Source organism: Phalacrocorax aristotelis, chromosome 12 (assembly GCF_949628215.1).
Source record: "Phalacrocorax aristotelis chromosome 12, bGulAri2.1, whole genome shotgun sequence".
NCBI classification, from domain to species: domain Eukaryota; kingdom Metazoa; phylum Chordata; class Aves; order Suliformes; family Phalacrocoracidae; genus Phalacrocorax; species Phalacrocorax aristotelis.
The window spans coordinates 1,100,753-1,126,409 of record NC_134287.1 but is presented as its reverse complement, the minus strand read 5'-3'; the positions used below and the strand labels follow the sequence as shown (position 1 = coordinate 1,126,409).

Sequence of the window (25,657 nt, the reverse complement as noted above, 5' to 3'; positions counted from 1 at the left end):
TCCTCCTCAGGAATGAAGAGAAAACAGCCCTTAAACATAGGGAACCTCAAATTTACTCCCATGAGGGGAAAATGCCAAACAGGTTCCACTAGATTGAGAAGGAAAAATTGTCTCTTGTTCTATATCCCTCCCAAGGAATAGGAGCTGGGGAAGGAATGGACCAGTAGCTTTCCCTAGAGACAACAGTAGACAGGCACAATCACAGTTTAGATATCACAGTTGCAGGCCTCCCACTTCAATCATTCATCAAGGCTCCTTCTCTCTGTTTCAGTCTTCTGTAGCTACAAACAATGGTGCAGCTGAGAGAATGTTTAGGACGAGATTGTTGCTAGTAACCGTATCTCGTGCCACATTACAGTGGCTTCAGAAAAGCTGCCTCCGGCTTTGATTTCATTCTCGCTTAAACAATACGGCACTGGGCAAGAATCTTGTTACCTTCCTACCTAAACAGTCATTAGGAAAGAAAGGAGACAAACTAAACACTAGTTAATACCTCATTAATTGGCAATGAGGCCTCTGGAACTCCAGTGAGAATGAAGGTGACAGAGGAACCAAGTAAGACCGTGTATACTTTGCAGAGAAGCTTTGCAGACTCCCTTTTTGACTCCAGTTGTGTTCACACCTAGGAGGGACTAAGCCCTAGGCATTAAAGAAAGCTGCCCTTACTGTGGTCAGAAGAAAGCAGCCTCCACCACACTGTGGGAATTGCAAGGGGCTGCAGGATAAGAAACTTCATAGTTGCACAAAACTGAAATGGCATCAGGGCACTTCAGAGTCCCATAAATCCGCAGAGCAACAGCACTTCTCCTTTGCCATCTCTTACACATACCTATTAAGAGCAGAGCTGGCCTACTTTTTACATAGTTGTGTGTCACACACGCACAAAAAAAAAAACCCACCTTGCATATATGAGAGTGAGTTTCTCTGCTGGTCTGCTAGTCAAACCTCACTGAGCTCTCAAGGAGTCTGTTCTAAGACCAATCACTCATTTTTTACCTGCTTCAGCAGCAGCACTCAACACGATACCAAACTGATACTGGGAAGTATTAGATAAGATGCTTGGCTATCAAAGGCAGTTCTCTGTGTACCTGCAATAATGGCTTACAATCCAGACAGAAGCTACCACTCTCCTACCAGAGGCAATAAAATCAGCCATATATTGGTACCCTGTGCACTCTTTTTCGCAAATGGAAATGATAGCTTCAGCCACCAATGGTGATGTAGGATCATTCTAAATCGCCTCAGTTAAATCAGGTAGAGACCAGTGGTGTTACAATGCCAGCACCTACGTTAGCTTACTGTTAACCAACCTCAACAGCTACAGTGGAAAGCAGCCACTTGCTGTAGGAAAGGCTCCCACGGGCAGAATGAATACACAGATTCCTTTCACTGTCACCTCTTCCAGTAGATGTGAGTTGCTGTAGGCTTAGGGATACATTTAGCAATAGTTAAGGATAAATAGTCTGTGTGAAAGAGAAATGCAAGTAAGTTGTGCACATGCTTCTTAACAGATCTATGACTAGTGCTTCGCTGTTCTAGCTCTGACCTTCAACACTAATATATATACCTCTCTCCCAACGCACATCAACACCTGACTACTTCAGTCGTGGCTCCCTGGAACAGCTCTACAAATTCAGGTCAATTTATAAAGCCTCTTGAGTTCAATTAAAAGCACAGATACTTCTACTTTGCAGAAACCAGATACAGAAAAGATCAACCCGCTCCTTTGTTCCCCTGTGGGAAAAAAGTACAGAAAGATGTGTCAATGCCTGCTCAGAATCACTAAAGAAAATAAGTTTGTGTGAAGCAAAATATCAGTTTGAAAATTGCCACCTACAACGCAAAGATCCGGGCACCCTATCTAGTCCTGCACATTTCATATGGTGTGTACTCTCACAACAGGCAGGAAAAAGAACAAGCAGAAAGCAGAAAATCTAGGCTCTCAATCATCAGGGAAATCCAGGGAAGCCAGAATCCTGCTCAGTAACACCTCTAATGGAACTAAAATAAGTCACCAAGGAGACAGAGAAGGTAGAGGGGAGAACAAGCTTTAAACTCCCCAAACATCATGTCCTCCCGCTGGAAACTGAGCAACAGCTACTGACAGGTATGTAGTTTCCAGAACACCAAGGAAAGGTAACTTTAGAAATGGAGCCAGAACCTGCTGTAGACGCACTGTGGTAATAAAAAGAGCACGTACCTTTTCTGAGGAAAATACAACAAATACAATTCTGAAATTCAGCCACTAGTCTTCCTATAGCTAAGGTTTGAGCTCATCAAGAAGGCTGACTGCTACCTAGCTAGCGCAAAACTGGTAAGTAAATAACTAATCTGAGGAACAAAAATAAAAAGGAGTTTAGTACTGTTGCACAGTTCTCTTGTACCTTAAAAATTACTGTGCAACATATTGACTGTAACTCTTGAAACAGCAGTACTTATTTCAGAGCAGGGGATCATCTCTGTAAGGTTAACTATTCCTACCAACACACGCATGGTGGATATCAAGTCATGTTATCTGAGCTGCGATTGCCCGCTGTACCGTTAGTGAACTGCTGCATCCAACAATCTCAGAACAGATCTTTGCAATTCAGACTACTAGAGATCAGAAGTCTCAAAGGCTAGTCAAGAATTATTCTTTTCTAACTCGTTTTAAAACATACCCCTCAGCAATACTGGCCTGAAAAGCAGACAGATAACTACCTGCTGACATGTGACAGAATAAGACAAACAGCGAGGCGGCACGAGGATTAGCAATGAAATGCTTTGGAAATAGGGAAAGAAAGCAGTTTTAAACAAAGATAATTATCAGAGGAGTTTGGCCCTTTCACTCCCCACTGGTTTTCGACCCTGTGTGCAGAGCAAAAGCCACCCACTCACAGAACAGACACAGCTAATGACACTTTGGAAAAAGCGCTGGTTTCACCTGTCAATTACACAGACCCAAAATGCACCACAAATATCATCCACACTGAAACTTCCCCGCTGTGGTTATCCCGGAGTCCTCCTTTCCTTGTTACATACAGTTCAAAATGGATTCGTATGTCAAGGACAGTTTTAAGCTTTTCCCATCTTTAGGCAGTCTTTAGACTACTTTAGTCTTATACTACAAAGGGAAATGTAAGACCAAAAAGCTTTAATTTAACAACACAACCCTAGCCAGATGTTCAGTCAGCACCACTAATCCCAGCCTCACTAGTATCTGGAGCAGCACAAAGGACAAGGCCACTGTGAATGTCACCTGAAGCAGCAACGGAGGTCTTGGATTACAGGTTCTGCTTCACAACAGAAGCCAGGTAGAGGGTCTTTTCCACCATCTACTGCAAAGACACACACTTACCAACAGTTACAAGGATGCACCCTTGCGGGAGCGACCTAATATTCTAAACAAGTAGCTAGAGAAAGGCTACAAATTCTTAACCATGTTTTTTTCCTTTTTCTGCCTCAAATCAAGTATTTGTAGCCAGTTGCCTGTGCAGACATTTGCCTGGACATGTGACACCAGCCTCATGTTCTGACCCAGACCATAAAAACCCAGAAGAGGAGTCCATCCCTCACTCTATGTTGAAACGAACATATTTTGCATTATTGCTTAGCCCTTCAGAGGGACATGTTTTACAGGCTTATTTATTAAGGGTTTTTTTATTGTCCTATGAAGTGAAATTAATATTGCATCATTTTAGTTATTTTTCGCCACTTAATTATACCCAATACCGCCCAACAACTGATGTCCAATTTTCACCTAAATTTCCAAACTCTTAAAAAAATGTTCCTGCAAGTCCTAATTTTTGCTCTTTTTGAGTCTTTCCCACAAAATTGATCTGCATCTACATCAAGCCCTTTCTTTCTCCGACCTCCCTCATGCTAACTCCAAAGAACAAAATATTTAAAACAGTGCCAAAAACTCAACACTGTTCACTCACAATGTAAGGGAGGAAAAGACCTGAGAAATCTGAACTTGGGGGGAGGTAAAATAATGACATTACATATAAACCTACATAGATAACAAGTTTTGTAATTCACACAGGTATGATCAGAAAGTACTAACAGAATTTACACAGAAAAATCAAGCACCGCTAACAACAGGATGACACATTGAAAGCAGACAGAAAGCCAGCTAATGAGTTACTACAAGCCAGCTGAGCCATGGGAACTGACCACATGCACATTATTAGGCTTTCACAAATATAAAGGAGAATGCGCCCATTTGAAAGTCTGGGCAGTGGCAAAACTGTCCCTGCCATGACAACTGTGACAACTGAAGGGTTCTGGCACACCACTGGACAGGGTCAGGGACCGGGCATAAAACCCCATCCTCACTCTAGAGCAGAAATTCTAGTCCACAAAACTAAATAAATTCTACTGTGTTTATGTATATTACGACATTGAATCCAAGCTGGTATTCTCCCCTCCCTGGCGCTTTGTTCAGACTGCATTAAAAAGCAGTTTGTGACCACGCACAGCCCATCAGCAGGCCAGCAGCACACGCAGCAGTCAGGGCAGGCCAGGAGCTTTGGTTCCATTTCCAGCCATGGCTGTAGTGCCATGAAAGACCAAGAAAGGTATGATATTAAGAAACTGCAGATGCCTATTTCCCCGGTGTTAATGACAATTTTCTTATTTCTCCAATCCATTAAGACTGCAACCATGTATCCTGGCCAAAGACACATCTCAAGGAGATGCATTTGGCTGGCATTTTGGTAAATCCCAGAAAACCCACATAACATACCTATTAGTGCATATGAGAGGAACTTATTCACAGAGGTGAGAGCCAATCCAGTTATAGGGCCTGTAGTGTCTTCAGAACGGATTACCTCCAGGAAAGGCCGAAGAAAGACATTGGGTTCAATTTCAGATAGCTCTGTTAAAATAAAAGTAATTTAAAGGATACATTAAATTAGACTTGATTCATTAGGATTCATTTCCTTTAAGAATCAACAGCAAGCTTAATCTCAGCAGAAAGGGGCCTGCAACAGCTTAGTTTCAGAAGGCTGGTAGTTGTGATTTAGCCTCAGCCAGCGTCTCAGCCCCACCCAGCTGCTGGCTCACTCTCCCCCCCATGTGGGACAGGGGAGAGAATCAGAAGAGTAAAAGTGAGAAAACTCATGGGCTGAGATAAAGACAGTTTAACAGGTGAAGCAAAAGCCACGCACACGAGCAAAGCAAAACAAGGAATTCATTCCCTCCTTCCCACGGGCAGGCAGGTGCTCAGCCATCTCCAGGGAAGCAGGGCTCCATCACGCGTAACGGTGACTTGGGAAGACAAATGCCATCGCTCTGAATGTTCCCCCACTTACTCCTTCTTCCCCCAGCTTTATATATGCTGAGCATGACGCCATGTGGTGTGCGACATCCCTGGGGTCAGTTGGGGTCAGCTGTCCCAGCCGTGTCCCCTCCCAGCCCCTTGTGCACCCCCAGCCCACTCGCTGGTGGGGCGGTGTAAGAAGTAGAAAAGGCCTTGGCTCTGTGTAAGCCCTGCTCAGCAATAACGAAAACATCCCTGTGTTATCAATACTGTTTTCAGCACAAATCCAAAATGGAACCCCATACTAGCTACTGTGAAGAAAATTAATTCTATCCCAGCCAAAATCAGCACACTGGTGGGAAGGTCAGGGTTGCTTTTAAATATATATATATTTATGTTACACACACAGACATATATGTTTTTAAAAGCAATGGTTTGTGAAGTTCACTTTCTTATGAACTTCAAAACAGCCTTTTGGAGCGTTCTAAAACAAATCCTGTTGTAAGAACACTCTGTAAAGACCACAGAGCCACTGCTGCCTAAATTCATGCCTTAATTAGTAGATGCAGTTGCATTTTCCTAGTATTCCTGGAATTGTGCGATCACATGAACTGTACAGACCCTGCCCCACCTTCCACCACTTCTGTAACATCCTACTACACGTACAGGCTCATACTAATCACATGCGTAGTACAAATATACAGCCAGGTTAGTTGCACCTCTTGCAGCTCTTTGCCTGAGTACACATTGCATTTCCACAGCACTAGAAATTTGGCAAAGACAGGAGAAACCCATGAGATAAACAAATTTTAAAACTGTTCTGTCTTGTTCTCAGAATACCCATCTAAGCCTCTCAACCCAAGCAAAAAGGGCACTCTTCTCTACTTGCTGCTTTGGACAGCAAGTATGCTCTCTAAAGCTGAAATACAAGAAGGCAGACACACTGAGCTGTTGAGCTGGAGAAAGACAAGTAACGAGCTTCCTAAACTTTTCAAGATGATCAATGGAAGCCTTGGGAATGAAAAAGAAATACAGAAAAAGAAATATAGCCAGAACTAGGGAAAGGGACAAAAAAACCTCAAAAAGCAAACAAAACCCAAAACCAAACAAAAAAACCTGAATACAAGGAATCAAGGTAAGAATCCTGAAGATGATTTAGGAGAAAAAGCATTAAAAAGCAGGTGAAGGCAACCACAACACAGACAGTACATAGGCAAAGAGTGTATTAAAAGTAACTTGGATAACCCTGAGACCAGAAATATTGAAGTACAAACACTTGGCTCAACTTCCTGAAATCTACATTTTATTCCTAATAAAAAAGTTAACAAGTCTAATGGCTAATAGTGTCACAGGAACACTGACATTTGTATTCTTGATGATCCAATATTATCTGTCATATGACCTTCCTTGAGACAGGGGAAAAAAAAAAAAGAGTTTAATTCTTGAATCCTTAGCCAAGCTGCTGCTTTTCTACCTACCAGCATAACTCAATTATTTTACTTACAAAAAAAAAAAAAAAAAAAAAAAAAAAATCACAGAATGGTAGGGGTTGGAAGGGCCCTCTGGACATCACCTCATCCAACCCCCCTGCTTGAGCAGGCACACCTAGAGCAAGGGGCACAGGACCACGTCCAAGCCAGTTTTGAATGTCTCCAGAGAAGGAGACTCCACAACCTCTCTGGGCAGCCCGTACCACTGCTCTGTCACCCTCAAATCTAAACCCTCCTGTTTCTAAGATAAGTGAAATTCCATTTTACCATAGTTCCTATTGAAAAGCCTTAAGTATCCAAGTAAAAAGCCTACCAGAAAGCATGCTAACATAACGGTGACCAATTATGGTGAGGAAGCAAAGGAGGAAGAATAATGCAGGGGTTTTTGTTTTAAATAGTTAAGACCACAGAGACCACAAAGTGCAATAGTTTTGTCATTAACTGAAGCAAAACTGCAACTAAAAAAGGAACTTTGGGAATCTCCTACCTTTCAGCCACCAGTTCAAATCAGGCCAACACCACTAACTTGTGAGAGGTTAAAAGGAACGTGATGATTCAATCTTTTTGGCTTAAGGACAACTCCCCCAACTTGTCAGATTATATCCTGGTGTGACATTACAATTGTGTCACCTCTCAATAGCTCATGGAAATGCAAAGGATCATAAGACATGCTTTCATCAATGTTTATTTAAGTGTGCTTTATAGAGCGCTTCTCTGGTTTAAGCACTCGGACAACATTAAATACAGTAAGACTACTAGGGATCAACACGCAAACTCTTCTTCCCCAAAACCAATCCCTTCTACAGAACAGTCAGCACGATCATAACCCTGTCAGTTCCTTCAGCCTCCTTCAATCCAGCAAGCCCAGGATGGAAAAGCTGCACCTCGATGGGGCTTCAGCAGATGTACACAGCTGCCCAGGTGGAATGAGATGATGAAGACAAACTCGCTAGCAGAGGACACATAGGACACCACACTCTCCATTAACCCATTTTTGGGACAAAAATTAGATGTTTTCTTTACAAGAGTGTGTGGGGGTGGTATTGTTTTTTTTTCTTTCAATTAAAGTTGTGGATCTTGATGTGGTTAAAGATTAGATTCTCCACAGTCTAACTGGAATTCCCAACTTACATGAAGATGACAAAACGGCTTGTCATGATTAGGATTTAACTTCGGCACATACTGTTAATTGCACAGCAGCTCCAGCCAGGTTCCCTGATATTCAGAGACTCTAGCTTTTATGGTAACACAGCATTTTACATTAAGCTCTCTGAAACTGACTGTGTACACTGTAAAACTGTTTCAGACTGGATAGCTGGTGCTGTATTATTGAAAAAAAATTAAAAATATACCAAATGAGACAAGAGTATTTTTAGTGCAAGATTTATCCACTAAAGGACTACTGTCTGAAAGATCTAAAGTTCAGTGAAACACCAATCACACTGATAACTGTTTGCATCCGAGGAGTATTCACTTGATTACTACAATGAGCTCTTCCCACCAGCAGCATTTGCAGGCATTGAGGACTTAACAGGGGTCACCAGCTCCCTTTCAAAGCCAAACTCATACTCAGCAGTGGTGCTTGCTTCAATAGGAAGGACTGGGAGCACAGAAAAATGCTCATACTGTAGCTAATCTTGTTATATCCTGTCTTGAAGCATATTACTCTCATTGGCTGAAGTATCAGTTCAGCACCTGAAAGTGGCACTAAAGCTACTTAGAAGTTTTTAACCAAGTAAAAATTTTGCGTACAAGCCAGTAAGTCAGAGATGAGTCCTTTTCTCAACTCAAGCCTGTTGAGCTCAGTGAAGTTAGTTCAGAAGCTCCCTCCCTGAATGGTTTTCATAGCCTTATATCTTGAACATGGCTGTTGGCTTGGTTCTGAACACTGCCTTTTCAGATCAATAACTGGGAGTGCAAGGCGCACTCCATACTAGCTTCACTACCAGAGCTCAAGTTTAATCTAGAGCACAGAACAGTAGGGACACTGAGTAATGCTCTTTTCACAATACTTTGGTAAGGGTAGGACCATAGGCTTTAAAGTGAATTGTTCTGCCCAGCAAGTTAAAACTTCATGAAAGAGAGACCACATAAGATCTTGATCTTTTTTGGCACCTAGCTGTAAAAGCAATGCTATGCTCTCCTGAAAATACTTAAGAACCTCAGAAAGGGCAGGGAAATCAATTATAACTTTAATAATTCCTTTGCCAAAACAAAGGCTGTATAAAGTAAATATTGAATGTTTGGAAGTACATACCTGAACTTTAAAAAAGCTTTAAAAAAAAAAGCCAGCTCTGATTTTATAACCCTCTACCAGATTCTGGTTCAGGCATTACAAGTAAGGAAACCATAACCAGTGAAAGACTTGAGAATTGCTGATAGAGATGTTTCTACAAGTATATTTTCTAGCAAGAGACATTTCTCGGTGTCTGAACTAGAAAACACAGAGGGTTCTCTGCTTAGGTAGCTACTTTCAACTCTGGATTAAAAAACCAAACAAAATCCCACCCCCAAACCCCACCAGCCTGGCAAGAACAACCTCAGCCTAGAGTATTACAAGAGGAAAAACTGAACAAGTGTCCACAAAGAGATCCAAATTTCACTAGGGATTCCTACAAGTAGCCTTTCTTTTCGATTTACTCAAAGCTAGGGAAAATTATATTAAAACACAATTCAGTCTTAACATGAACAGCCTGGGCTGCTTTGGGGACCAGCTGGAAGCACTCCCCGTTCTTTTCACACAGGTCCCTTCAATGAAATTTTGGGGAAGCAGACAGAGACCAACACCAGCGCTACACCCAGAAATGCTCAGCTAGCCCAAACCAGTGCATGGGAATTAAGAAGGGAAAGAAAATCTTAAGTAGCGTATCAGAAAGCCATCTCTTCAGGCTGGCAATTTTAATATGAGGGGGGAATTCCTTTGAGACCACAGTGCTTTCCTTCATTCATCCTATGGATTATTTGCACTTAGACACACATGTCTATAAAGATATTTAAACAACTAATTCACGTTTAAGCACCTAACTCCCATTTTAGCAATCCCACCCAGCCATTCTGGCACTTCAGCAAACAAGCTGCATCAGACCTCCAGCGTCTCCTTGCTCCTGAAGTACAGGAGCAGGTCCCCCGCAGAAGTTTCTTATTGTTAGCACACTGTTGGCACATTCCTGATCTAAAACGCTCACATAAGCTGCTTTCTCTGGCAGTTCAACTCTTCACTCCTGAATGACTCTTATCAGGATCGGCTATGCGTTCCGAATCAGAGTAAATGAACGAGAAAAAATTCTTTATGACAAGTTATTTCAACATCATTTGTCCCCAGGACAGGCAACTGCAACCCAAGCCATGTGACCTGGACTCCTCTTCTGCAGCAGCTGTTGCACTTTGACACCCAGCCTTCGGAAAGGCTGTCTCAATTGTATCCCACACACCTTTCCAATGCAGACGAGCTCAGACAAGAGCAATGCTTCAAGCATGTGCTATTACTTTCCCTGCTTACAATGAACAGGCGCCCTCTTTTCTTCTCAAGATGAGAAAAAGACAAAAGTAACTGTCACAGAGCAGAAATCCAGGTCTTCAGGACTCCCACCTAGCAGCGCAACAAGTTTACGCCACAGAAAATTGAGGTACCAGCAAGCGCTTCCTGGCTCACCCTCAGAAACACCTTCTGCAAACACTGACTTTATGGCCTACCTGCCCTTGTATGTGCTTTATTCTCAGTTCACCCACCAAACACCAAAACATTTTGTCTTTTCACCCAAGGGTAGAAGTCCCTGCAGTCTCAGCAAGTTAGAGAGAAGAAAAGTTGCAAGGAAAAAGGACAACATTGTATTTGCCTTTTAAAGCCATTTGAAAGTACTGAGCAGTCATACTCTTCAGATTTTCAAAAACATTTAAGTCTTAACTGCTGGAATAAATACTGGCTTAATCTCACCCAGCTCAAAACGCAGGATCACAGGGAAAGGAGAAATTCCTTTGAGTTAGTCCTGCAACTACCTGCTGGTTAATTTAGAGATTAACAAATCTAGTGAACAGAAATACTTGTTCCATTCTAAAAATCTGCAGAACTCGAATTTGCTTTACATAAGAGTCAATTAGATAACAGCCACAGAACAGTATATGCGCATCGGCTCTAGGTCTCTTGGCAAAACTACAATTTCAGCAGCTCTGCAGCCGATGAGCCGAGGAGGCGCATGTTTCACCCCTCCAAAAGCAAATTCTCCAGACTGACCACAACACATGCCACCCTGCACCTGTAATGAAATACGTGCCCTGACTTCTAGCTAGAAAGTTTAGTCCAACATTTAGCTCCACTTCACTAATGGCCAATTAATGTAGGGTAACAAGCGTTAAAAAAGCTAAGCTAGATGATGCGCATTCATTTTTCCCTGAACGTATGTTTCCCTCTGCACAGTCCTGGTCAGTCAAGGTTTCAAGTGAAAAGAATTCTTTGCCATCTCTGCCCTCCAAGGGGTTTCTGTAGAGAAACTTTGTAGAAAAGGAAGACAGAAACAACAACAAGGTCTAGACTAGTCCTTGCAACACAGTGCAATGCACACCATGTTTCTAGAGATTTTCTTACATGAAATGAGAATAGATTGCTACTTATACAGTCTGACCCAGCAGATAATGTAATCAGAGAAACCTCTAGTCCTAATTCCTGAAAATAATGATGGCAATGACCGCTAAACTTTATAAATAAGAGGTCATAAAAAAAGAGTATCCACCTGACATTCCCTACAGGTTCCCCAAAATATCATTGTCTTATCCCAATAGATGAATAGATGAAGATGAACTGGATTCTGACAACTGGGGAGAAGCTGAGGAGCCAGGAGCCTACACCCTAGTTTCCAGAATGCATAAATACTGCAAGCTACTTTAAAAGGCTGCTGGGATTGCACAACACAGTATACAAGCTCACCATGGGGATGTGTGGAAGCAAGCTTGTGTATCTCTGAAAGCAACACTTCACTGTAGTGTTACCAAAAGCTTCACATATCGTAGAAGTAAACATAGGCCCAAAATTAAGGATATTTAAGCCAGTGAAGCAGAAGTGAGAATTAACTGCAATCCTTTTCAGTATGCCTGTAAAACACACTCTTCAAAGCTAATTTCCTGTAAATTAAAGTGATTCAGGGGCCCAGACCCACCATATCAAGAGGGACACAGTGCCATTCACAGCTGCAGATGAATGCAAGGCTAGAATTACAAATGCAGTTTGACAGTGGGAACCCAGAGCTGTCAAGCCTGTTCTGTTTGCCTAATTTCATTACAATGGCACAAATGCTTTCATTTGTCACACTCCAGCTTCATGTGTTTATCTCCCTTTCATTAAACATGACTTTAACAAATGATTGTTGCATAGTGCCAAGATCTCAAGCACCCCTCAGAATTGAGATTTTTATTTTGGGGAAAGATGACAGAGTGCATAATGAGCATTTGACTCTTGATATCCTCTGGTCAGGGCAGCATAAACTCAACTGAAATATCGCCTCTGATAGGTATTATTTACATCTACCAGCAAAGCAGGAGCACTGCCAGTCCCACCAGTGTTAGCCATTAGTTATCAGGGGTTTCACCTGATGCCATGCTTCAAATTCAGCTGTTCTGACTGCCCATTAAAAATTCCTGAGCATTTTTTTCATAAGCAGGTACTTACTAGACCATCTTCAGCCAGAATTACACTGAAAACTCCAGCTCTGCCTCCACTGTTATTCGAAGTGCTTTTCACCCAGCCATAGTATTCTGTTCCAGAGGGAGTGGTGTTAGGAAAAGTAGAAGATACTTCATTCACAGGGAAAACAAATGCCATCAACAGGAAGTTTGGAGTTACACAAAGTACAAGCTTTCGTGGTTTCTATCCAGATGGACTTAAGGAATGGAGACAACTACTCACTTCTCCTTCAAGTCTTAATACCAGTCATACAGATCACTGAGTACAGAAAAAAAAAAATTAAGTTGTTGAGACAGCAGCTTATTTCAAAAGTTACAGTTGTTTAATTTTGCTCTTATTTCTTAGCACTGAGGAAACAGCAGAGATTGAAATAATTGCATCTTGACAAACTTTTTTCTGAGCTATGGTCGACACTTATTAGTCAGAAGTTACATTCAAAAGGCTCTGCTTCAAAACAAGAATAGCTCTTGAAGTGAATTGAGAAGTAATTTGGCATAGCAAGGATGAAGGTCGCCAGAAGACCTTGCTATGAATCCTAATGTATTTCCTCCCACCCTGTGACCTGAATACCTCTGAAAGGAGGGTGACTATTCTCATGAAAGGCAACAAATCAATTAACTCTACAGAGTAAAAGGCTACTGTTTCCAAATTAGTCTCCCATGAGTGTGTTTATTGCCAGTGTGAACAGTAATACCCATCTACCTTTAAGTGTAGTTTCAATGCTAATCCATACTTGTTTCTAGAAACCCTTCCTCCTATGTCATACTAGAGGATGAGCACTAGAGCAACACCTGATTACACCAGCACATTCCAGAGGAAGACTGGATCAAGAACCATGGTTTTTAAAGCCACGCAAATTCAGAATTACTTAAATAAATTTTGACTTCTGTTACAGAAAGGCTGATTGCTCTCAAGCAAAGGAGTTGGGGGAAAACAGTTGACCGGAGCCCTGAGTGGTTCTGGAATATACAGCTACTCTTGTGGCTTTTTCAGACAGATGCAAGCTCTAAACTGTTAGTGCCAATTGTAACGGCACTTAACCCTACTCCAGAAAACTGAACTCCTCAATAGTTCTACAAAAACTAATCTGAGATCTTATCCCTTTTCTGAAGGGCGTTGGTGGGTTTTTTTTCCCCGCCCATGGGTGTAACTAACTTAACACAAAGCTCTGAACAACTTCCAGGGAAGAGAAATCAACCTTCCTATACACCTACAAGGAAAAAGTCCTTCAGTAAGCTATGAGTTTCACAGGTAACTGGAAGTTTAACATCTATTCTTTTTTTTTAAAAAAGAAAGCATCTCATAACAACAGGTTGAACGAAATGCAGGTAAGGTTCACTTTTTGTCTCTGTTTAGAACCCACTGAAACTGTTTTGGAAGATTTCTTACAGACAATCACCATGCACATGCCAACAGCCAGTTCTTGTGATGAACCTGCACCAGCTCTGAGCTTCAGAGCCTGCAGGCACTCCTCTGATGCAATGACATTCAACTCTAAATGAAATTACTAAACCAAACTAAACCAAAGCAAAAAGCAGTCATCCCATGACAAATTCATCTGCCCTTGACCAAACGCTGATAGTTATTGATCTTGCTGCTGTTGTGAATTAAGACCAGGTTTCCCAAGGTTCCCTCCTAATACGAGAAAGAGAGCATGGCCACTCTAACAAGGCCGACTAGGCTAAATGAAACCTATGGGGGATTGCATTGCGCACTGCCAAGTCCAGAGGATGGACTGATCCGTCCATCTTACTGACAGCAGAAGTTTGATGTATGTCAAGTTTAAGCACTCCTTTTCCTCTCTAAAAGAAATTGGCACATGTCGAAGGAAGAGCAATTAGGTTGTGACACTCTACAGAACTCTGTTCAGTCACTGGACTTGCTTCACTATGGTATTTTATATATCTTGCACGGTACCAGGCCCAAACTAAGTAGGCAATTTAAAAGCCCAGGAGAAATTAAAACTTCTTCCCTGGTATTTTGAAGTAGAATAATTCTCCACAGCTTTTTGTGTCTACCACACTATGAATAGCGCTCTTATTGCAAATTCACCATGTTGGGAAAAGGAAAGCTTCACTATTTCTAAGAGGGTAGAGAAAAAGATTACAGTTTTATTATCAATTAGCTGTCTGGACATTACCCCGTTCTGTTTACCCCTTCCTCAAGGGAAGCCCCTGTGTGCCAAGGGGAAAAATTAAAAGGAAACTGAAGAACAACAAATCTCAAACAAGCAGAGACATTTCTTGTGTTGTCAGAGAATCTAAAAAGCATCAGTGAGACAGACAAAATCCAAAGAATGAAATGAAGAAAAGCCTGATGGCCCAAGAGGAAAGAGAATCTTTTAATGATAAAAATCTCTCCAAGGTTTAGTGTACCTTGCTGTTATGATTTACACAAATTCTTCTATCCAACTTGAACCATTCTACGGGACATTGTGCTTCACCATGTTATCGCCAGAAAGTAAAAATCCCAAGTGCTAATGGCAAGACACAATTGTCCAGAGCTCAAGTACCAACACGCTAAGTTACCACAGATGCAAAAACAGGAGCCTCAGGGAGAGCAGGGTGAAAAACGTCATGGGAATATTAGTTTCAAACCTACAGGGGTGGAAAAGGGACACCAGAGAACAAAAGAGACAGGCCTGGTGGTAGTCAATCCAGCTGTTGCCTTAAGACATTGCAACAGTGAAAACATTGAGCAACGTTTTTTCCCCCACAGCACTAAGTGAAGCAATGAGGGTACACACAGCATACACACACAAGCAGAAATTCAGGCTGCCTCCATTAAAAGGCAGCTCAATTCCTAGAATAATGAAAACAAGTGAATATTGTGTTCTTGAGAATGGACTGGGGAAATGAATTAATTTCTGCATACTACTATGTGCTAGAGCAATCTACTGATACAAGGTGCTGATGGTACATGACGGGAAACAGAAGCCTAAGATTTAACACTCATTTAAAGTTTTTGCAACTGAAGAGATCTGTGAATGCAATTCAACTTCAGTGACCATCAAGATGGGCATCTTGCAAACAATTTTACGCCAGCCCCCACCTCCATTAAATACATTTTTTTTCTTCCATGTCCTGGAATCAGGCATCAGCTGTAAAACAATAAAATGTATCTAAGGAATCAAAATGACCTAAAAGTCTATCTGAATAAGTGAAAGGACTCCACACATTTGTAAAAAGTTAGTTGCCCTTATTGTAGCCTGGACAGAGGAATGCATAAGCTGTTAATTTCTCTACCAGTTAGGAGCCTAAGCATTATAGTTCACCATATCTGAATATGAAGACGGTAATTCAGCCTGCACTAACAAAATCCATTAACTGGCTCAAAGCACCATCCCAAAGGACTGAGTGATCCTGTCCTAACTTTATAACGCCCATCACTGCACACTGTCCAGCAAGAGTGATCTAAAAGCAACAGCACAATACAAAACTTCAACTCATGCAGATAAGCAGGACTGTTTGTTCAAGCCAGCCCCCAGTTCACACACTTATGTGGGCTTCTTCAATCCCTCTCCCTCCCTTAGGGCACAACACAGCCCGGCTCTCCAAGTGCGATACACAACGCACACTGAGCAGGTCAGTGGACACAACTTTGCTTTAACCTCTCAACCCTAGCATGTCTGCTACCCTGACCTCTGGGGTGGAACCATTATACTTCAACAGCGTTTGTTCCCAAGACTTGGTAAAAGGCAAAGACAGAAGAATTTCCTTTTGATTTTCAAGCCTAGACCCACAGAATTTGCTCTGACAGGACATAAGCACGTATACAGATGAACTGAGCATCAGCTGGCAGCAAGGTCCTTGAACAAAGATAGATAAACCACTCTACTCTCAGCCTCTGCCACTCATCTCCCCTTCATGCTCTTAGGCAAGTCACTTCATCCCTGCTTCAATTCCTCATATGAAAAGGGGACACATTTTGCCTTTTTAAGTGCTGTGCCATTAGATTACCTGGAAATAATCTCAAAAAAGCAGCTCCCAGTAATAGCAATCCAGTAAAGGCTTCCTGCTCTATCATCCCATGTTTCCCCCAAACCAACAGTTTACTAAGACTTTTTCTGAAGGAAGCTATTTTTCAAGTTCATATTTAAGTTAGGGAAATATGACAAGCACTGTACAAACTAACATAAGCTAAGATCAAAATAATCTTTATGATCTGTCACAGAGAAAACCAGTAGTTCAGTTTATGAAGTATCAAGGAAATTAACAGGAACACATTAGAGCCACATCTAGAAACAACTTGGCAGTACTTGGCTACTCACTTTAGGGGTGTCAGTGTTAAGGATCTTTACAAAAAAAAAAAAGGTAACTAAATTTCAGAGGAGCTAATGAATCAGGGGAAGAAAACGTACATAATTTTCTAAAAAGCAGTAGTTAAATAGCTAGTAAATTCTCACAGCCTTGTCAGAATGAAGCCACTTGACACCGAGCAGCATTTTGTTCAGCTCTGAGGCCAGTGCTTAACACCAGAAAGTGACCCTAGGTAACAGGATTTTGAGGGCCCTTCCAAAAACTTGGGATGAAATCCCAAAGCTCTGGGAGAGCAAGGCAAGCACCTGTTTTCCTGAACAGTCATTTTTTTTTAATGCTGCATACTTTACACAGAAGCTGTATTATTCTGGAGAAGCTGCATTCCAGCCAAAAGTGCACAGTTAATGTTTTTTGCAGCCCCCAGCCTCCAGTGATGGATGACCATTTTATAATGAAATACTTTATGCTCAATCAACTTACAAATAACGGATGTTTTATCACACTAAATTAAAAAGAATGTTTTAACAAAAAAAAGAAAAAAGCAACAGACAAGAGGATCAGTGATGAGCAGAAGCAAAAGTTATTCCTGATAAGGGTGGTTAAAAAAAAATCCAACTGATATTTCCCTTTAACTCTTTCACTACTCTCCAATTACAAGTGGAAATGATGCATGAGCTAGTATTTGCTCTGAAAACACCTACATGTAAATCCCGCTCCAGACTATTGAGACATGAGAATAAAAGGCTTCTACAGAAAGGTTTTGGTCCGTAACATCTCAATTAGGTTTTTAAAAAGCTAAGGCTAATAACTAAGCACTGTCTGAAGATAAACCTTTCAAAATAATTTGATCTCTCATGCCCATTCAGCATTACAAAAATCATTCCTCAGATGCCCCTTAATCAGCTGTGAGGTTTGCTCCTCCTAGCACTGCTTCCACCTGTCAATGCTGAGTGTAAAACACAGAAGTAAGTGTCCCGCACTCAAAGATTACTGCAATTTCTAGATCAAGGTTTGGAACCAAACATCCAAGTTCAAGTCTTATTCAAGACTCAGCACTTGCTGTTACACCACAACTGTTACTGTTGTTACACACTACAGGTCAAGAAACCCCAGAGCTTACAGGGCCATATTTGAATCAACAGTAGCCCTCGAAAAAGCCCACAGCAGAATCACTCATTGTGCCTTTTGTCCCAAATAGCACATGAAAAAGTTTCTAATCTAGTCCTGACCTGCCAGAATGTCTCTTCATTCCCATATTATCTTACACTTTTGGGAAAAGAGTCTCTTCTAACAGGAATAAAGCAACAGAAGAATGCAGATGAGTATGAGATGCAGAGGACACAAGCTGCAACAAGGGAAATGCCAATTAGATATTGTAAAAAACGTTTTCTAAAGAAGGGTGGTCAAACACCAGAAGAATTTGCCCAGAGAAGCTGTGGGAGCTCCACCCCTGGAGGTATTCAGAATTCAGCTGGCTCTAACCAAGAACACAATCTCACTTCCAAGCTAGTCCTGCTTTCAGCAGGGGATTGGAGCAGATGACCTCCAGAGGTCTCCTCCTACCTAAATTTTTCCAGTTCTGGCTTGTGCTTACCAGAAACAAAAAGAAGCCTCTGACATTGTACATTATGAACGTAGCCAACATCCACCGAGTGAAGGGTTTCCCTTCCCAGATCCTCTACTGGTTAGTATCAGCAATAATTAAATACAAAGCAGGAGCTCATTCCAGAACTATCCCTAGAAAACATTCATGATTTTCTAAACCAGTCTATTAAAGAGAACCTGTAGGCTCAGGCTGTGACTGAACTTGGGAAAGAAAAAAAAACCCCAAAACACCCAACAAAACAAAACACACACCCACAAAAAAACCCCACTCACCACACAAACCCAGACCAAAAACCCCTAAACCCAGTTTACTAAATCGGGGGATGTCTAGAAAACTAGCAGAAATAAGGCATATTGCTTCTGTCTTCTCTTAGAAAGATATGGTATCTGCTGCAGATATTAAGGTCAACAAAAAACCAACACCTTGGTCCTGAGTCACAAACTTCACATCTAGACCAATTCCCCCAGTTGCACTGCAACCACATCAAGCGCCACTAAGTTCAGAGTTAACTTGTGGAGTCTTCACACTTACTGTCTGAAGCACTGAAAATATTCATCAGTCCAAGATTTTAGCCACAAAATCAATTCTCCTCCCCTCCCCATTCCTCAGCTGAAGGCTGGCACTCAGTGAATCAGACCAAAGGGAGAATAGAGTTTCCAGCACCTGCTTCAGCTTTTATGTGTCCAGTTGACTACTGCTGTGATCTGGCAGCAGGCAGTCTGAAGATGTCATTTTCCTACTCTGTGAAGGACTGAATCACAGTACAAAAAGAATCCAAATAGAGAAATGAGTGAAAAGAGCAGCAGCAGGCAAAGGAAGCCACAACATAGCTTAATATGGCCAAAGAGAAAGAGCAGCTGAAGGCAGTGCGCTACAAAGTACCATGTCCCCTCTGCAACGAGCATCTTATTCACCCTCTGCCTCATGATGATTACTATGGGCTGTGCTGAGTATGCATAATTTTCCACATTTGTGACAACATTCTTTCAAAGGATGGTGTAAAATATGACTCAACACTGTTGCATTATTTGGAACCACTTTATTACTAGACATTATAGACTAGGGTTGGCTACCACAGTAATCTTAGGATTTTAAATCTAGAAATATAAACTACACTCCCCCTTGAGAGGAAAATCAGCAGGTTCATTTTATAGCAGCACGCTGATGGGAAGCTTCCTTCTTTTACATAAGTACACACTGATAACTCAAAAATATAATTCAAGACATGCTTTTCTCATGCAGTGAAATCAGGTCAAACACATTTATTCCTTATTGTAATAGGTCTCTTAACAAGTGATTGCAAAACTGAAACAAGAATATACCTACAAGCAGATTCCTTCCACAAAAAGGAAAGAAACCCTCACTTCTTAGCACAACAGTCTGCTTCAAGACAAAAAAAAAAAGCACACCCTTTAGCTCTGGTCAACACAGAGCATCTGTACCATTTCCCTTAATAGTGTAATTTAAGCCTAGGAGTTAGAATGGCAAAACCCTTAAAATGAAGCCAGCTTGACTGGGGAAAGGGCCTCTGCAACAGTATGACAGAGCTCACAGAAGGTAGGTTGCACTTACAGACTACCATCAGCAATTTAGCTTCAGTTTAGATTTGCCACCAGCACAGGGCAAAAATGGAGGGGTGTGGAGATTGTGGAACAAGTTCATAAAAATACAAATGTCCCAATTCTTTTAAAGAAATTATTAAAAAAGCCTCCTATATACACCACATCAACACCCAACCTTACTCAGTCTTATTCCATTTGCCAGTATGACCACTGAGATGTAATTCCTTTCAGCGCTCAAGGCTTCCTCAGTCACAGAAATCGCTCGCTGAAATTTCCCAAAATGCTGGAGAGGCAGAAAGCAGAGTGGAGAAGGGGTTAACCCACAGCTGGGAGAAAGTTTCCCTGGAAAATTGGAACACATGCTGTGGCTGTGACTAAATTTCACACTGGTTCTGTTGAGTACAAACATCCACAACTGTGTGCATTTGAGAGAGTCAGAGAAAAAGAAATGCTCCTTATATATTAGCTTCACCTGCTAGGTTCCTTCAAATGGATAATGACATGCTCTAGGGAAAAGCAGAATCCTTCAGATTCACTTCACATTTCAAGCAGAGATGAGGTGCCGGGGGGGAGGGGGGAATGTGGAGAACAGTAAATGGAAGGAAGTGGTCCTTCCCTTCCCCGCTCCCACGTTTTTTGGAACACAGTCAAGGCTACGGCCTGGCAGAGTTGGTTGGTTCCACTGTTTAAGACTAGACATGTCAGCACAGAAGTCACCTGAGCTGACGCTGAAGACATCTGTGCCATCCGAGTACATAAAAAGAGGAATTGTACACAGTGAACAAGGAAAAGCGTGTGTGTGCACACATGCGCATGGATTTTAAAGATCAACTGACTATGTTTTAAACAAACAGCACTTAGCTGGTCAGAGATAACGACATAGTGGAGATTAAGAGTTACCAAGCTCAACCAGCACAGAACCACAGGAAGGTTCGGACTGGAAGGTCTCTGGAGGCCACCTACTCCAGCCTCCTGCTCATGCAAAGGACAGCTCTGGAGTTGTACCAGGCTGCTCAAGGCTTTATTCAGTCAAACTTTAAATGTCTCTGTGGATGGAGACTCCACTCTCTCTTCCGACGTCCCAGTATTTAACTCTCTGGAAGGAATTTTCCTCTATGCCCAAGTGGAATTTCTCCTGTTAAAAATTCATGACTATGGATCTCTCAGCCCCTCTGGGAAGTGTCTCTGTCTTTTCTGTGATCAGCCTTTAGGTAGTAGCGTAAGACTGCAATTAGGTCCCCCTCAGCCTTTTCCAGACTAAATAAACCTACATAGTTTTAGAAGACTACAGCCATGGGGCTGGGCGATGAAGCAAGTCAGTGGACTGCAAAAGGAACAAGCGAAGTAGACTGTGATCCCCTACAGTCAACAGTAACAAGAATACGGTATTTCATGATGTGGGTGATTATCACAGAAGTTTTAATCGGTTAAGCACACTACAGTTGGAAAACCGCTTCATTAGCTTTAGAAATGGCAGGCTATGATCTATTCTGCTTGTTCATAAAGCAAGATTTGGGGGGTGGGGGTGGGGGTGGTAGTGCACAAATGCCATACTGTTTTCATCCACATTTGTATGAAGACTAGGAAATTGAGTACTATTCTACTGGAGAGCCAGATCTGTGGTTTAGGGAATACTTCAATGTCTGGAGAAAGTCTGGCAGACTGCACAGACAAAAATTAACAATATTTGCCCCTGTAAGAGGGTGTTTTATTATAACCAAAGACTGTTCTCTTTACAGAATGGCAGGAAAGCATTTTAAAAAAGGCAAAAATGGGAAAAAAAATATGGATCTTCACTGAAAGGAGAGATCTCAAGAGGGTTTATCAATGCTGAGAGTCAGGTACAGAGGAGCTAACATTTATACTTATCTTCCCTATAATCAGTAATTAACAGTAGGTTAAATATGCAATAACACTTTTTTCTCCTCAAAGCATTTTTCAGCAAACTCTACAGGGAGAAGCAGAAAGCTAGCAGACAAACTATCTAAAGTAGAAGTAGACGTATGATTACTGTCATCTCCAGGATGCCCAACACTGTGCCTGGTAGGGACAGAGAACTTCTGCTCTGCCCTTTTCAGAAGTGGATTGTTGCATGTTCACATTTAAAAAGAAGTCTGGTGGGGAGACCCGGATTAACTAAAAGCAGCCTTTATCTGTTTTATTGCCTCTATTTCCCAAATACCCACAAAGTTCCGTTCAAGTACGTAAGGACCATTTTCTAGCCATGCCTCCTTGACAGGAACTAATAAATGCAGGGTGAGCAGATTGGAGTAAATCACTGCTTCAGTTTTCACTTTCCATTTCACTACATAAAAGGTAACAAAAGACCCACAAAGCAAAGTTTTATTCGCTTGCTCTCACCACGGCTACGTAACAGGCTTCCCAGCTGACCCCAGGTACCTACTTTCACTCTCCAAATTCTTTTAATTAATGGACACACCAACTTTTTTTAAAAAAAACCAAGAACAACACCCCTCTTTCCCCAGTGCCCTCTTCCAATGAAACTAACCCAGACTCCAAGTAAAACAGACATGATTCATCCCCAAGTCATATCATATGAAAGTAAAAGTACTTTGTGAGTTCCTTTTCTTCAGCTGAATTGCAGTTAGGCATTCGTTTATATTCTTTTACACATACTGACAGTGACTTGTACTTCCTGTCCCAACTACCGACTACAGTGCTCACATAAGCAATATATACTTGTATCTAATCTTTGATTACAGAAGATCACAGAACTTTAGCTAGCTACAGACCCTAATGCCGTACATTCCTCTCTGTCTCAGAGGGAAGGGCCACCTAGAATCTGGCATTGTTCCGTACTGGATGTTGTTAGATATTGGCTAAGAAACTGACACAAAGATGTATTTAAAAATATTTTTTTTCCACACACCGTGAAAAACAACCCCCCTAAAAGACTGCTAAGCACCAGTCACAAATTTTATTTTAACCAGGACATAGTGGAGGAAGTTCAGATTCAGGGGTGTGGGTGGGCAATTTCCAATAGTACAAAGTATTAGCTGGTGAAGGGTCTAGAGCGCAAGTCTGCACAAGAGAAGTGGCTGAGGGAGCTGGGGGGGTTTAGCCTGGAGCAGAGGAGGCTGCGGGGAGCCCTCGCTCTCTGCAGCTGCCTGAGAGGGGCTGGAGGGGGGGGGGGTTGGTCTCTTCTCCCAAGTCACTAGTTACAGGATGAGAGGAAATGGCTTCAAGCTGTGCCAGGGTAGGTTTAGATCGGTTATTAGGAAAAATCTCTTCAAAAAAAGGTTTCTCAAGCATTGGAACAGGCTGCCCAGGGAAGTGGTGGAGTCACCATCCCTGGAGGTATTTAAAAGACATGTAGATGTGGCGTTTAGGGACATGGTTTAGTGGTGGACTTGGCAGTGCTGGGTTAACAGTTGGACTTGATCTTAAGGGTCCTTTCCAACCGGAACGATTCTACGGTGTTGTGCAGTCCCCATCTCTGGAGATATTCAAAAGCCGCCTGGACATGTCCTGGGCAACCAGCTCTGGGTGGCCCTGCTTGAGCAGGGGAGTTGGTCCAGATGACCTCCACATATCCCTTCCAACCTCAGCCATTCTGCAATTCTTACAGTTCTACCTTAACAGCCGTGCTACTGAAAATATTTCACAGGGTTTCAGCTCCAAAGAGAATCCTGTGATTATCAGGGGTTTAGTTTTCTGCTGAGGATTTCTATCCTTTAGACTTACAGAGGGCCTCTTGGAAAAAAAAAAAAAAAACAACAACACAAAACTCAAACTATTTAAAATAACTCTAAAATTAATTACCAAAGATCTCATGACTTAAAAGGTTTTACTCATGGCTTCCAATGCTTGAGGCCATCAAAACCAGACACAGACTGGAGAGCTTATTCAGCTTTTTTTTTAAGGTACCTCCTAGATACACAAGGGGGAAGGGGTAAATTACTTAATAGCGTAACAGCCTCTGCAGTCTTTATTATTTCACTTACGTGCATGACTGATGATTGGTGTGGCTGCCTAGTAAGACCGACTTGAGAAGAGATTAGAAACTGACATATAATAATAAATATTGACATCTTGAATTAACTACAACATCCTAAAGTGTGTTGGATTTGGGGTGTGGTTCTTCTTACTTTCAGGAATTTCAGGCACTAAAGGTAACTCTTAGAAAAAAGATGGAAGTTATCTTAACTGTGAAGTTACCTTGTGTACCACCTTAGCATTTTCCTCCTTCAATAACTATTATCTTGTCCAAAGCAGTCCCTTATATCTTCCATTTCTCCTTGAAAGCATAACCACCTGCCTTGCTTATAGAGAAATGAAGTTCTTCAGACTATTAAAACTAAAATTGTCTTTTTAGACTTTGCTCAATTCTAAATCCTTTTATTCAAAATGCTATACATCGTTTATTAACTGAATTACAGGCATTTATTTGCTTTAGAAAGTCATTGGTGGGGAGCATTTAAGAGATATCAGACCCTCACATTTTACTTGCTACTATACAAATTAACGTATGGTGACATTCTAACAGAATTTAGCTGAGAGTTACATCTGCCCTAGATGTACTAATAGGCAATCATCAGACACAAAGCCACGCTGTTACCCATTGCATAGTCAATGCTGCATTTCACAAAAAAACCACCACCACCGCCCCACCAAAAAACTCAAAACTTCTGCTTCACTGTATTCTAAACAGCTCCTGCAACCACTGGACAAACATCAGCATATAGAAGTGTGCACTATTTGGACAGCAAGCAACTAGAACAAAGCAAAGCACTTTTCACAGACTAACAGAAATCACAACTGCAGCCTATTAAAAATAAATTTTTCTGAGTTAAGCAATTATCTCAGAAATAATCTGACTAACGTATGAACAGCTACCAGGTAAACTACCAAAAAAACCTCCCTGCCTCCTCATTATTAGGCTTTTTAGAAGCAACAGCTATATATCTTGCTCTGCTCTATGTTAAAATTTTAATTTCCTGGAAGAAACCCTAGCAGTTTCTTAGCTTTTTTAATCCGTTTTCAGAGTAACAACCAACTCGGCAATCCAGAAGACACAAGACTTCGGAGTACACGTGGACCCTCTTATACATACTGGAATTTCACTGTCTTCCAAACAAGTCTTTTGCACTGCCCTGTTAGCCACTGATGAGCTGTGGCAGCGCTAAGAAGGGGGCTTTGGGTGAGAAGGTACCTCAGAGAAGCAAAAACAGGAATGTCAGGGATCCTTTACTATCACTCAGTAAAATCCAAAATCTAGATAAAACAGGATAAATTGATTTGATAAATCATTAATAGGACAGCAATTATTTTTACAATATTACAACTTTGTATCAGGCGATCTTATTTCAGAACCAGACAATATACAACAAAAACCCCAAAAGTACAAGACCAAAACATACATTTCAGCAAGCTTCATATTTAGCATACTTTGAATTTCCTTAGCTACAACCAGATTTATTCTATCAGAAATTGTATATGGTCTCTGAAGAACTAGTGCATGACCTTGCATCTCTTATGAGAAGTCACAGCTGTATTCCCACATTGACTGATAAAGACAACTGAACAGGCAAGCAGAGTCCCATCCCCTCTTTGAAACAGACCAGACATTTTAATTCATCTCACTGAAAAATTATTTTTCTGCCATCATAATTAAGCATTTCTGGCTTTCTATTACATGGTTCAAACCAAAACAGATCACACTTAAAAGTGCCAGACAACTTCATACCCTGATCCCAAGTGACAAAAGATAAGAAAAATACCATGAGGTCTCACACATCCCCTTTTAAAGGCTTACATCCTAGCAACACAGATCTTAATATGAGCAGAATTGGGTTGGGTCTCA

General features: G+C 41.5%; 1 protein-coding gene across 3 annotated transcripts in view; it reads right to left on the bottom strand.

Annotated features, from left to right (window-relative positions):
- The window catches only part of GBF1 (golgi brefeldin A resistant guanine nucleotide exchange factor 1), a 109,100-nt gene that overhangs the window by 41,217 nt on the left and 42,226 nt on the right, over positions 1 to 25,657 (bottom strand). For 2 of the 3 annotated variants that reach the window (XM_075107578.1, XM_075107580.1), the window contains exon 4: positions 4,727 to 4,858. The exons of the other annotated variant lie outside the window; for it this stretch is intronic. In XM_075107578.1, coding sequence (XP_074963679.1) covers positions 4,727 to 4,858 — 132 coding nt within the window. The remainder of the gene's footprint in view (positions 1 to 4,726; positions 4,859 to 25,657) is intronic. 3 annotated transcript variants of the gene reach the window in all.